The 15,297-nt window shown below is 34.6% G+C and overlaps 1 protein-coding gene across 2 annotated transcripts in view; it reads left to right on the plus strand.

Annotated features, from left to right (window-relative positions):
• Positions 1-15,297, plus strand: part of LOC100402350 (CD302 antigen) — a 171,046-nt gene that overhangs the window by 63,819 nt on the left and 91,930 nt on the right. For both annotated transcript variants that reach the window (XM_002749408.7, XM_008998828.5), the window contains exons 16-23: positions 98-212; positions 3,634-3,669; positions 4,101-4,276; positions 4,938-5,005; positions 5,284-5,363; positions 6,280-6,419; positions 8,942-9,047; positions 9,267-9,427. In XM_002749408.7, coding sequence (XP_002749454.3) covers positions 98-212; positions 3,634-3,669; positions 4,101-4,276; positions 4,938-5,005; positions 5,284-5,363; positions 6,280-6,419; positions 8,942-9,047; positions 9,267-9,427 — 882 coding nt within the window. The remainder of the gene's footprint in view (positions 1-97; positions 213-3,633; positions 3,670-4,100; positions 4,277-4,937; positions 5,006-5,283; positions 5,364-6,279; positions 6,420-8,941; positions 9,048-9,266; positions 9,428-15,297) is intronic.

A 15,297-nucleotide genomic window follows, 5' to 3' on the forward strand; every position in this document is an offset into this window, starting at 1 on the left:
AGCTAACATAGAAATCAAAATCATAGGGCTTACAGCTTAGTGTTCCGTAAGGAATGTATCAACTTCAAACTATTCTGCAATCCTTTTCCTCTTTTAGGTCATTCATAGGCCATGGCGAAGAGGTTGGCATTTCTTTGATGACAGAGAATTTATTTATTTGAGGCCTTTTGCTTGTGATACAAAACTTGAATGGGTGTGCCAAATTCCAAAAGGTAAGTGGTAGTTAATCCTTTTCACAACCTTCTCATGTTAATATTGTGAATGCTCAGCTCAAAATACTTAAGGGAGCATTTTGATCTGTAATTCTAATGTCTAAAAGCCTATGATGATGCAATTAATATGTGGAGCACCCCTGCCTGACTCTGGCTTCTAATAGAAGCCTAGCCTATTGAAATTTGGTGATACTTTACTCTTTGATCATGGAAGAATTTGCATGGAAGATAAAGTTTAAGGCTCATTTAGGGAGATTAGATTTTGGATGAAATAGTATTTTAAGCAAAAGGAGAAACATAGAATCATTTTAATTTTTTATTTTGTTGCAAAATGAAAAAATAAAGATAGGAAGAAGAAGGCAGGAGTCAAGTAATAAAAATTTGGCAGGTCCCTGTAAAGTTTAGAAGAAATTTTCAGTCAACTACAAAACTGCTAATACTTTTATGTAAACTCAAATTTGAGAAGCCAGTTAGATTGATAGTACAGCCTTTGATAACAGAAAGGAGAGGGGGAGGAACATAGATATAATTTTGCTTCACTTTTTACCAGGAAAATGTGAAATATTAAGAAAAATATTAGGAAGCTTTTAATTCTCAAATTATTATTATCATTTTTTAAGATGTAGTCTCAATCTGTCTCCCAGGCTGGAGTGTGGTGCTGCAATCTCGGCTCACTGTAGCCTCCACCTCCCAGGTTCAAGCAATTCTCCTGCGTTAGCCTCCCAAGTAGCTGGGACTACAGGCACCTGCTACCATGCCAGGCCAATTTTTGTATTTTTAGTAGGGTCAAGGTTTCACTATGTTGGCCAAGCTGGTCTCGAACTCCTGACCTCAAGTGATGGCCCACCTCAGCCTCCCAAAGTGCTAGGATTACAGGCGTGAGCCACTGCACCCAGCCTCAAATTATTTTTAAGCAGACATTAGCCATATTAAATTAATTAGCAGAAAACATCTAGAAATTTTTTAAATAAATTTCTGAACCAAATGTCAACAGATCATTGAAACTAAAGGTATATCCTACAAGTTCTCAAAGAACCCAAAGATCACATCATGGAACTGCTTATTAGAAGATTATTCTTTTTCCTAAAATAGTTAAAAGAGCTTCAGATGTGACATCAGGTATTGGCGAATCTCTTCACAAAGGCAAACTGTCAAACCATTTATAAGAGAGAGAGAGAGAGAGAGAGAGAGTGTGTGTGTGTGTGTGTGTGTGTGTGTGTATGGGTTTTTCTAAAGGATAAATTATGCCTGAGTTACTCCTGATTATTTGATTAAACTCAAAAAAGGGACAAAGGAAACCCAGTTTGGATATCCTTTAAACAAGTGGAAAAGTAATTCGCACATAATTAATTCAGACAATGTCTGTTTTGAAGCATTAGTGTGAGCCTCCCATTACTCTCTGGCATTTGTTAGCATTCCACAGACAGTGCCATTGTTCCAACCAAGGTGCCCTCAGTGTGAGCTGCTGTTCCCACCTCCTGTTTGAGCAGTGGAGCAGACCCCAGAGTTTAAACAAGGGCAACCTTAGAGATGGCAAATTAGTCACCACAGGAAATAGTATAAAGGGCATTTGGAGGTATATACATATATAAACATATATTTTTAACAAGAGAGAAAGGAATTAACTCAGCAAATATAAATCAATTAATCAAACAAATACCTCTTCTAAGTAATTCTACCTCCATTGTCCCCATGCAGAAACAAAATAAAAAACTAAACTCCTGTTCTCAGCCTATTCCCAATTACCTGAAGAAATCCATGATTGCTTGCTCCAGGGTTTAAATGTTATGTTCACTCTTTTTTGACAGTACCTAAATTTCTAAGTTACGATGTGATACATTCACCTGGTTAGATTTTTTCTTGGTTATTAGAGCAGCCTAAAGTTTACCCAACTTGTATTAATCTGTATTTTCTGGTTTTCTTAAAGAAATTTTCCTCTTATGTATCCTAAATCACCATGCCTCTTCTCTGGCTCTTGCCTTTTTATTACTTGGTTCTAATTAATCCTCTCTTCCCTAAAAGAGATATTTTGGTGACCTGTAAATATGAAGTAACCTTAATCCCTGAATAGTTGTACTTTTTAAATATTCTTTTTTTAATTGAGAAAACTATGTCAAAAATAAGGCTCATAAAATTGTTTTTAGGAAAATTATCTATGATGCCATTACCCAAACATAGCTATTTTTATTGTAATTCTTGATACCTTGTACACACATACATGTTTGTAATCTTGTATAAAAACATACCTAGCATCCTGCTTTTCTCACTATTTAAAGATATGTAAAGGTTAGACATAGCTTTCCCTCCCCCACACATAAATAATCAGAAGTCTTTGACAAGATTACAGACAAGAAACTGTATACATTTTGAACTGACTTGCAGCATTATCATTGGAAATTATCCAATATGAATAGAATTGGCTCAGAGAGAGAGAGACCAAAGATGCTGGCTCTGCAGGCAATCCTCTGAGTTAGGTCTTCTGTTGCCTGAGGCCCACATGCCACACCAAAATGAAGAACAGCTATTTGACTCTGTAATTTCTAAGATTAAGCAAATGATGTCTCTGACTTGAAGCCAGTGTGATCTGTGGTCAGAATGAAAAGGGGGAGGAAAGCAAATAGGCTCCCATGAGGAACTGCTCTGTGCCTGGCCCTGTGCTGGCCGCTTCCTCCAGGGCATCACAGGTGACCTTCATTCTCTGTGAGTTAGGTGGCCATCTACTTTTCATAGAGGAGAAAATCAAGACTCAGAGAGAGTTAAGCAACTCATCTGAAATACCACAGCAGCAAAATGTATAAGGGCATTTGCACACTGACTTGCCCAGCTTCCAAGCCTGGAATTCTGTGTAGCATGCCTTATTTCCTCCATTTTCATCTGGGAATCCTGAGTGATTTTATTATTTTCCACTCAGTTTTGTCTCATCTTCTCAAAAGGTTCATCACTGGAGCATTGTACATTGTTTCCAAGGATATCATGGAAGACAATGAACTCTCTCAACCTAAGTTTACAGAATAGTTATTCTTTTCATTAGATTGAGAAGTGGTTCTAGAAGGATGATTATTTTGGTTCCTATTTCTTATTGCTTCTGTGTAACACAAATGATATCATTATTTACTTTCTAATTCTTAGCTATATTTTATCCTTCTGTACTTCTTTTGTGACCTCTGTGACACAAGGCAAAAGACTGCTAGAAGTACTTCATTCATATTTAACAGATCTGCCTTTTGATTGCTCCTAAAGCAGCTTTAGCATCAGCCCCACAAAATACAACTAAAGTGATCAAAATGTGAAGTGACTTGGCCAGAAATGGACAAGCCTCAGCAATACTGCAAGGCCTTTTGAGCTACATTAAAGGCTCTACTTATAGTACACCCTGATCTGTCATTGAATACTAATGCCACTTGCTCTCTTCCTCATATAGGCCACACTCCAAAAACACCAGACTGGTACAATCCAGGTGAGTTAAGAAAACTGAAATTTAACCAAACCTGCTTTTACCTTTTCACTAATGCATTTAGTTAACTATTCAAGTGCCAGCTTCTTCTCTATACATCTTCAAGTGAAATAAAATTTCTCCAGGCAAGGAAGGTGAGTGACTAGTATGGGATGAGGTGATGAAGGTGGCTTTTTCCTTCACTGTGAGTGCAGGGGAGTGGCAGAGTCACTAGCTCAGATATCTCTTGTTTCATAGAGTCAGTACTGCCCTAGCCAGAGAGGGCCAGTAATCTGAATTACTTTATACTTTTGAACATTTTTTATACTTATACTTTAATTAATTTAATAAGTTAATTGAACATTAACTTATACTTTCGAACATTAACTTATGCTTGGAGGACACAGTTTGCTTTGCATAGTCATAACTCGAATCTTTTTCTTCTGCTGCTTTAGAGCGTGCTGGGATTCATGGACCTCCGCTTATAATTGAAGGAAGTGAATATTGGTTTGTTGCTGATGTTCACCTAAACTATGAAGAAGCTGTCCTATACTGTGCCAGCAATCACAGCTTTCTTGCTACTGTAACATCTTTTGCAGGACTAAGAGCCATCAGAAACAAAATAGCAAATGTAATTTAAAATAATATATTTTAAATGTATTTCTTATTTTTATATTTATTCCATTTAAAAATATTTCAAAAATTTTACCAGAATCTACAAAAGTTAAATTTTCCTTTAACGTAAGATTTGCCTTACAACATCCAAATTTGTTTCATGTTTGAAAAATTAAGTAGAATTGCTTATGTTTTAAAATATACAAGATTAACAATAAACATCACTTCATAAGGTAAAATATCAGTAGATAATATAAATGATTCTAATTCCCTGTCATGTTTTTTACTAAAAGTCAACTTTATAGTTAACTTGAGTTTTTGTTTCTGCTACTAAATAACTTTACAAATAGCTTTTGGGAAGAAAAATAATTTCTGTATTTTAAAATTTATAATTAATTGCAATAGGATACTGTATGCCCACTTAAAGTATTAGTCTAATTAATATATGCTCTTAATTACAGCTATTGTATTTCCTGTACCCAAAATGGGATCTTTAAATATACAGAGAGTTTTCAACTACTCTTTGGCAAAAGGTCCTGGCTTGTATAATTTTGAGATCCAAGAAAGGAATGTCTAGAAATTATAGTGGTTAGTGGTTATAGTAAGACAAGGTGTTTGCACCAAATCCCTCAAGAAAGCTCAGCACCTATAAGAATGGATTTTGATTTGTTTTTCAGATATCTGGTGCTGAACAGAAGTGGTGGATGAGAACTAGCGAGGAGCCAATAGATCATTATTTTTCATAGTAAGTGACATCATTGATTTTACCTTTGTAAAGTTATCACTTAAAAGAAGCAGTTTCTTTTACTAAATGGATTTTTATTTATAAATCATTTGAACACTAACCCATAAACGGCCTAGATTAGAGAAACCAAGTCCTTTTGTATGTTGGCATCAAGAAAAAAGGAGTATAAAATAATGGTATTAACATTAAATTTAGAAATAAAATAACTTACAGTAAAAAGAAAAAAACTGGAACACCTAATTACATTATGAGCTGTGAAATTTGTCATTTTCTTTCAGCTCACGATATCCATGGCACCGCTTTCATGTGACATTTGGAGAGGAATGCTTGTACATGTCTCCCAAGACTTGGCTTATGGGTAAAGTTAATTCTAACTCCTCTAATGCTTATTATGTAATATGTGAACCTCAGGTTCCGTTTCTAGCTTAATCTTGTTTTCCTTTTGATTATATGTTTGGTAACTTCATCTTACCGTGATTTATTATTAACAACAATAGTCAAATTCCCAATGCAAATAAAAGCACTTTTCACTGTGAATACTTTAACTTCTTTATCCTTAAGCAGTTACTTAGAAATAAACTTACCACTTTCCTAATTGATAAATGTCTAAGCAAATTTTCAAAGATAAGCAGGCAGCAGTTCTAACATATAGTTTAGGTTAGGTCACCTTCCCCTGATTACACTGCCCCTTCAACTCTCTTCCTACCTCCTGCCTTCATTCTGGGACAATATGGTAGTTTCGCAAATGTGTAATGTTTTAAAACAGTATTGGCATGCTGTAAACTATTGACAAAAATAATCACAGAAGACAGAAATGGCTAGAGAAGAAAGGGAACACATTGTAAGCATTTGGGAAAGATTGATTTCAAGAGCCTTTCTTTACTACTGGGTTGCTTTTAAAATGTGGTAACCGGGTGCAGTGGCTCACGCCTGTAATCCCAGCACTTTGGGAGGCTGAAGCAGGCAAATCACTTGATGCAAAGGAGTTCAAGACCAGCCTGGCCAACATGGTGAATTCTCGTCTCTACTAAAAATGCAAAAGTTAGCCTGGTGTGGTGCCATGCACCTGTAATCCCAACTACTTGCGAGGCTGAAGTACGAGAATCACTTGAACCTGGGAGGCAGAGGATGCAGTAAACCAAGATCACACCACTGCACTCCAGCCTGGGCAACAGAGTGAGACTCTGTCTCAAAAAAAAAAAAAAAAAAATTCTGACTGAAAAATGCTGACTGAAAAATTCTCACCATAGTAATCCTTGCTTTTCATTTCTCAGACTTAGGTAAACCAGTAGACTGTAGTACCAAGTTGCCCTTCATCTGTGAAAAATATAATGTTTCTTCATTAGAGAAATACAGCCCAGATTCTGCAGCTAAAGTGCAATGTTCTGAGCATTGGATTCCTTTTCAGAATAAGGTAAAAAGAGAATTGCTACATTGTGCAACAATGATTGCTTCCATGCTGGTTGTATGGCCTATGACAGAATGGCAGCCCTTTAGTGTGACAACATCACTGAGATAGACTCTGCATGTTTTAGGATCCCACCTGGCCCCCTGTGTCACCAGAAACTGTGGAGGATATCAAGAGTTAACCCTTAAGTTGGTCATGCCTACAGCTCTTTTAAAGTGCAGCGTTTCTATTGTTGGTACTAACATTTAAATTGCTAAAGTTGATCTGTTAATGGATTGGGATGCCTTGAATAGTCAGGACTATCTCTATGGTATTGTAGGACAATGACTTAATTTCTGGCTTGTTTTCTTTTTCCCCTCAAGGAGAGCATCCAAGTAGCATCTGCCAATCAAATTAGACCAGCATTTCACAAACTACTTTTTGGGGACTATACATATGTGACAAAATATTCATCATTGATCTTGCCTCCAAATGGGGGTTTTATGATTAAATAGGTTTGAAAATGCTGCATTCTGTATCTGCCTCTTTGAGATGCATAATCCACGTTGGTATATGTATCTATTAGGAAATGCATTTAGCTGCTGAAGAAAGGTTGCTCCAGTATGTTAAAACATTTATTCTGTCACATTAAAATCATTTGAAGATAAACAGGTTTGTGTGGAAACACCATGAAGTCTTCAAAATCAGACTTCTTTTATTTTTGCTCTGCCATTCTTGATTTAAGGCATCCAAGCTAAAACTCAGGGTGTTCTCTCTAGGGTCTTTTCTAGAAGTAACCCAATGAGTTTATCTATATTGGGTATCTTGGCTCATTGGCCACTCCAGTCTATAAGAGAGCTGGAAAAAAAATTTTGTAGAATGTTTCAAGGAACACAATTTGGGACATACCACTCTACACTAAAGTGATCATAATGTCAAGAAGGAAAAGAAGAAATGTATCTGACAGCTGAAGGCATCTATAGGGAAGTTAGGGGTACATTTTAACTTTTGAAAATTAGGACAATCTTTATAATTCCTTAAGGCAATAGTACTATGTTAATTTGCATAGATGACATAACTTTGAAGTAAAATGTCCTGCCAAGAAAGAGATGAATTTTTAAACAATGTTTCTTGATATAAGGAGATGAAGATTAAGGGCACAGATTAGGAAATCAGGTGGAACAGAGTATACTGACCTTACTATTGTGTGGCTATTTCACTTATGGGTCAAGTTATTTAATGTCCTTGTGCCTCAGTTTCTCTCTTCATTGTGAGAATTAGATGAGATAATACACGAACTGCTTACACATAGAAAGCACTCAATAAATGAGAGATCTTTAAATATGTATATATTTAAATGTAGATATAAAGATATATATATTTTAAAATATATATTTAAAGATAATATGAATAGATATAAAGATATTTAAAGATATATATTTAAAGATAATTATAAATATGTATATTATATTTATAAATATATAACAATATATATATTTATTTATATATTTTTATATATTTATATTTATATATTTATAGATATAAATATTTATAGATATAAGATATAAAGATACATTTTAAAGATAATTATAAGTATTTATATTAGATAATTATAAATATTTGTATTATATATTTATAAATTACATAATTATATATTTATTATATATAAATATATTATATTTTTATAAATATATAATATAAATATTTATATAAATAAATATATAAATATTTATATTATATATTTATAAAAATATAATATATTTATATTATATTTTAATAAATATATACTTATATAAAATTATATATTTATATATTTATATTAAATATATGTTTACATTTATGATATATATTTATATTAAATATTTACATTTATAATATATATTTGTATTAAATATATTTATAATTATTTTAAATATATGTCTTTATATTTACATTGTATTTGCTATATATTTAATATATAAATATATTAAATAGTTGGATTTATATATAAATATATTAAATATATATATTTATTATCAAATAATATATTAAATAATATATTAAATATATAAATATATATTTATATTTATATATTTAAATCCAACTATTTAATATATTTAATATATTCTTTACATATATATTTAAATATTTAATATATTCTTTAAATATATATTTAAATATATATGTTTAAAGATCTCCTATATATTTCTATATATCATATCTATATCATGCATATGTATCATATATATATATATATATATATATATGTGAAAGTTTGAAGATCACTCTTAAGTTGTTTAAATTGAGAAGGTAGCTTGATCCCAAGAGCTCAAGGTTACAGTGAGCTATGATTATACCACTGCACTCCAGCCTGTGTGACAGAGAGAGACCCTGTCTCTTAAAAAAATAATTAATGAGAGCATAAACTTGAATTCTTATGGTACTACATTGCAAATTACCATATCTCACAGACCAAAAATTAGCAGCCCTCTAAAAGATGAAACATTTACTTTCTATGTGAGTGTTCCTGTATCTGGAATCTCATGCTTCACATATGCCTTTGTTTGCAGTGTTTTCTAAAGATCAAACCCAAGTCTCTCACATTTTCTCAAGCAAGCGATATCTGTAACTCGTATGGTGGCACTCTTCCTTCAGTGTTAAGCCAGACTGAACAAGGTACTGAAATTATTTGGGAAACATGTTTTATTCTGATCTGGGGCCAGGTTGGATTTAGGAGGCTATGGGAATTAACATACAAAATTATTATTAAACTTTTTAATGGAACAGATAAAAGACTATCTTGATAGTTAGATAAGCAAAAGATATTCATTGACATTTTTAGTATATCTTTGATTTGAATAGATCAAATGCTTTTTAAAAATCTCTTTCTAACAGATTTTATTACATCCTTGCTTCCGGATATGGAAGCTACTTTATGGATTGGTTTGCGCTGGACTGCCTATGAAAGGATAAGCAAATGGACAGATAACAGAGAGCTGACATACAGTAACTTTCACCCATTACTGGTTAGTAGGAGGCTGAGATTACCAGAAAATGTAAGTTTTTTAAATCAATATTCTTCATACCTCTGTGAAATATTTGTCTTTCATACATTTTTGGACTAAGAGCAAAGGCCTACTGTATTCCATTTACATGAAATGTCTAGAATAGGCACATCTAAGATAGTAAGTAGGTTATTGGTTGCTAGAGGCTAAAGAGGATGGAAGGATTGGGAGTAGTAGCTAAAGGGTATGGAGTCTCCTTTTGGGATGACAAAGATGTTATAAGATTTATGGGGTGATGGTTGTGTAACTCTGTGAATATACTAAAAACTATTGAATAGATACTTTAAATGAGCAAATTGTCTCATATATGAATTATAGCTCAGTAAAGCTGTTACAAGAAGAACAGGTGCCTCCCCACCCTTCTGGTGGATGCACTGGTTTTCCACAGTAGCATCAGATTCCACAGCACTTCTTTCATAACCATGTAAAACCATCAAGTAGTACGTTGTAAATGGAAGCAAATACAGGTGTTTTGCTTTACATTTTGGGACTTTGGGCTCTCAGCCTCCGTCTGCTGAGGTAAAAAGTATAAAATTGGTAACTCGTAATCACTTTTCCCCAAGAGCTAAATATAAAGAAGTCAGAGAAGGGAAGAGGGCATTATATTGACAGTAGTTATGCTGAAACCACAGTATTACAGCCCACTGCTTCTGTTCTCTTTACTTTCTGGATGCAGATCACCCTTTGCACAAAGGGCAAAGATTGAGAAATTAACATAAAAGTCGAATTAACATAAAAGTCTAAAACATACAAAAGTATGTCTTAGACAGTAATCAACTAATGTTCCTGACATAATGTTACTTTGCTCAAGTTGATATTGGTAGCAAAGGAAATTCTGAATCATGAGTAACTATGTACAACACAAATATCAAAATATTACTTGGTTATAGAATATGTGGAAGTTAGAGTAAACACAGCAATGAAAAATGTCATTTTTTTCATTGACAGACCAAAAAATAAGTAGGGGTCTCAATCGTAGTCTCTGATAAAACAGAGTTTAATTCATTTCCAACAAAAGAAAGGATATCAGGGATTGAAGATCAATTCAATGAAATAAAGCGAGAAGACAAGATTAGAGAAAAAAGAGTGAAAACAAATTAACAAAGCCTCTAAGAAATATGGGATTATGTGAAAAGTCATACTACATTTAATTGGTTTACCTGAAAGTGAAGGGGAGAATGAAACCAAGCTGGAAAACACTCTTTAGGATATTATCCAGGAGAACTTCCCCAACCTAGGAAGGAAGGCCAACATTTAAGTTCAGGAAATACAGAGAACACCACAAACATGCTCCTCAAGATGAGCAACCCCAAGACACATAATCATCAGATTCACCAAGGTTGAAATGAAGGAAAAAATGCTAAGGGCAGCTAGAGAGAACACTCGGGTTACCTGCAAAGGGGAACCCATCAGACTAACAGTGGATCTCTCAGCAGAAACCCTAAAAGTCAGAAGCAAGTGGGGGCCAATATTCAACATTCTTAAAGAAAATAATTTTTAACCTAGAATTTCACATTCAGTCAAACTAAGCTTCATAAGCAAAGGAGAAATAAAATCCTTTATGGACAAGCGAATGCTGAGAGATATTGTCACCACTGGGCCTGCCCTACAAAAGCTTTAAAGGAAGCACTAGACATGGAAAGGAACAACCAGTACCAGCCACTGCAAAAACATACCAAATTGTAAAGACCATTGACAGTAGGAAGCAACTGCATCAACTAACAAGCAAAATAACCAGCTAGCATCATAATGGCAGGATCAAATTCACACATAATAATATTAACCTTAAATGTAAATGGGCTAAATGCCCCAATTAAAATACACAGACTGGCAAATTGGATGAAGAGTCAAGACCCATCAGTGTGCTGTATTCAGGAGACCCATCTCACATGCAAAGACACACATAGGTCCAAAATAAAGAAATAGAGGAAGATTTACCAAGCAAATGGAAAGCGAAAAATAAGTAGGGGTCTCAATTATAGTCTCTGATAAAACAGAGTTTAAACCATCAAAGATCAGAAGAGACAAAGAAGGGTATTACATAATGGTAAAGGGATCGATGCAACAAGAAAAGCTAACTATTTTAAATATATATGCACCCTATGCAGGAGCACCCAGATTCATAAAGCAAGTTCTTAGATTAAACTCCCACAAAATAATAGTGAGAGACTTTAACTTTAACCCCACTGTCAGTATTAGACAGATCAACAAAACAGAAAATTAACAAGAATATCCAGGACTTGAACTCGGCTCTGGACCAAGCGGACCTAATGGACATCTACAGAACCCTCCACCTCAAATCAGCAGAATATACGTTCTTCTCAGCACCACATTGCACCTATTCTAAAACTGACCACATAATTGGAAGTAAAATAATCTTCAGCAAATGCAAAAGAGTGGAAAGCATAACAAACAGTCTCTCAGACCACAGTACAATCAAATTAGAACTCAGGAATAAGAAACTCACTCAAAACCACTCCACTACAGAGAGACTGAACAACCTGCTCCGAAATGACTACTGGATAAATAATGAATTAAGGCAGAAATAAAGACATTCTTTGAAAACAATGAGAATGAAGACACAATGTCCCAGAATCTCTGGGACACACTTAAAGCAGTGTGTAGAGGGAAATTTATAGCACTAAATGCCCAACAGAAAAAGCAGGAAAGATCTAAAATTGACACCCTAATGTCACAATTAAAAGAACTAGTAAAGCAAGAACAAACAAATTCAAAAGCCAGCAAAAGATCAGAGCAGAACTGATGGAGATAGAGACACAAAAAACCCTTAAAAAAAATCAATGAATCCCGGAGCCTGTTTTTCGAAAAGATCAACAAAATAGATAGACTGCTAGCCAGACTAATAAAGAAGAAAAGAGAGAAGAACCAAATAGATGCAATAAAAAATTGATAAAGGCAGTATCACCCTCAATCCCATAGAAATACAAACTACCATCAGAGAATACTATAAACACCTCTATGCAAATAAGCCAGAACATCTAGAAGAAATGGATAAATTCCTGGACACTTATACCATCCCAAGACTAAACAAGGAAGAAGTCGAATCCCTAAATAGACCAAAAACAAGATCTGAAATTGAGGCAGCAATTAATAGCCTACCAACCAAAAAAAGTCCGAGACCAGACAATTTCACAGCCAAATTCTACCAGAGGTACAAAGAGGAGCTGGTACCATTCCTTCTGAAATGATTCCAAACAATAGAAAAAGAGGGAATCCTCCCTAATTCATTTTATGAGGCCAACAGCATCCTGATCACCAAAATCTTGCAGAGACAAAACTAAAAAAGAAAATTTCAGGCCAATATCCCTGATGAACATCAATGCAAAAATCCTCAATAAAACACTGGCAAACAGAATCCAACAGTACATCAAGAAACTTATCCATCACAATCAAGTCAGCTTCATCTCTGGGGTGCAAGGCTAGTTCAACACAAATCAATAAACATATTACATGACATAAACAGAAACAAAGACAAAAATTACATGATTACCTCAATAGATGCAGAGAAGGCCTTCAATAAAATTCAACAATGCTTCATGATAAAAACTCTCAATAAACTAGGTATCAATGGAACATATCTCAAAATAATAAGAACTATTTATGACAAACCCACAGCCAATATCATACTGAATGGGCAAAAACTGGAAGCATTCCCTTTGAAAACTGACACAAGACAAGGATGACCTCTCTCACCACTCCTATTCAACACAGTATTGGAAATTCTGACCAGGACAATCAGGCAAGAGAAAGAAAGAAAGCGTATTCAAATAGGTAAAGAGGAAGTTAAATTGTCTCTATTTGCACACAACATGATTGTATATTTAGAAGACTCAATCATCTCAGTCCAAAATCTCCTTAAGCTGATAAGCAATTTCAGCAGTCTCAGGATACAAAATCAATATTCACAAAACACAAACATTTCTATACACCAATAACAGATAAACAGAGAGCCAAATCATAAGTGAATTCACAATTGCTACAAAGAGAATAAAATACCTAAGAATACAACTTACAAGGGATGTAAATGACCTCTTCAAGGAGAACTACAAATCACTGCTCAAGGAAATCAGAGAGGATAAAACAAATGGAAAAACATTCCATGCTCATGGATAGAAAGAATCAATATCATGAAATTGGCCATATTGCCCATAGTAATCTATAGATTCCCCATCAGGCTGCCATTGGCTTTCTTCACAGAATTGGAAAAAAAATACCTTAAATTTCATATGGAACCAAAAAACAGCCCACATAGCCAAGACAATTCTAAGCAAAAAAAAAAAACAAAGCTGGAAGCATCACACTACCTGACTTCAAACTATACTATAAGCCTACAGTAACCAATATAGCATGATACTAGTACCAAAATAGACAAATAGACCAATGGAACAGAACAGAGGCCTCAGAAATAACACCACACACCTACAACTATCTGATCTTTGACAAACCTGACAAAAACAAGCAACAGGGAAAGGATTCCCTATTTAATAAGTGGTGCTGGGAAAACTGGCTATATGCAGAAAGCTGAAAGCCATATGCAGAAAGCTGAAACTGGATCCCTTCCTTACACCTTATACAAAAATTAACTGAAGGTGGATTAAATATTTAAATGTAAGACCTAACACCATAAAAACCCTGGAAGAAAACCCAAGCAATACCTTTCAGGACATAGGCATGGGCAAGGACTTCATGACTAAAACACCAAAAGCATTGGCAATAAAAGCCAAAATAGACAAATGGGATCTGATTAAACTAAAGAGCTCCCACACAGCAAAAGAAACTGTCATTAGAGTGAACTGGCAACCAACAGAATGGGAAAAAATTTTTGCAATCTACCCATCTGACAAAGGGCTAGTATCCAGAATTTACAAAGAACTTAAACAAATGTACAAGAAAAAAAAAAACATCAAAAAGTGGGCAAAGAATATGAACAGACACTTCTCAAAAGAAGGCATTTATGCAGCCAACAAACATTAAAAACTCATCATCACTGGTCATCAGAGAAATGCAAATCAAAACCACATTGAAATACCATCTCACTCCAGTTAGAATGGCGATCATTAAAAAAATCAGGAGACAACAGATGCTGGAGAGGATGTGGAGAAATAGGAACACTTTTATACTGTTGCTGAGAGTGTAAATTAGTTCAACCATTGTGGAAGACAGTGTGACGATTCCTCAAGGATCTAGAACTAGAAATACCATTTGACCCAGCAATCTCATTATTGGCTATATACCCAAAGAATTATAAATCATTCTATTATAAAGACACATGCACATGTATGTTTATTGTGGCACTGTTCACAATAGCAAAGACTTGGAACTAGCTCAAATGCCCATCAATGATAGACTGGATCAAAAAAATGTGGCACATATGCACAATGGAGTACTATACAGCCATTAAAAAGGATGAGTTCAAGTCCTTTACAGGGATATGGATGAAGCTGGAAACCATCATTCTCAGCAAACTGACACAAGAACCAAAAACCAAACACCACATGTTCTCACATAAGTGGGTGTTGAACAATGAAAACACATGGGCACAGGGAGGGGAACATCACACACTGGAACCTGTCAGTGGGGGGCTAGGGGAAAGGTAGCAGGAGGGTGGAGAGCTAGGGGAGGGAAGCATTAGGAGAAATACCTAATGTAGATATGGGGTGATGGACGCAGCAAACCACCATGGCACATGTAAACCAATGTAACAAACCTGCTTGCTCTGCATGTGTACCCCAGAACTGAAAGTATAACAATAATTTAAATTAAGAAAGAAAAGAAAACATGACACATATACTCCATGGAATACTATGCAGCCATAAGAAAGGATGAGTTCATGTCCTTTG

This window comes from Callithrix jacchus, chromosome 6, assembly GCF_049354715.1.
Source record: "Callithrix jacchus isolate 240 chromosome 6, calJac240_pri, whole genome shotgun sequence".
Taxonomy (NCBI): Eukaryota; Metazoa; Chordata; class Mammalia; order Primates; family Cebidae; genus Callithrix; species Callithrix jacchus.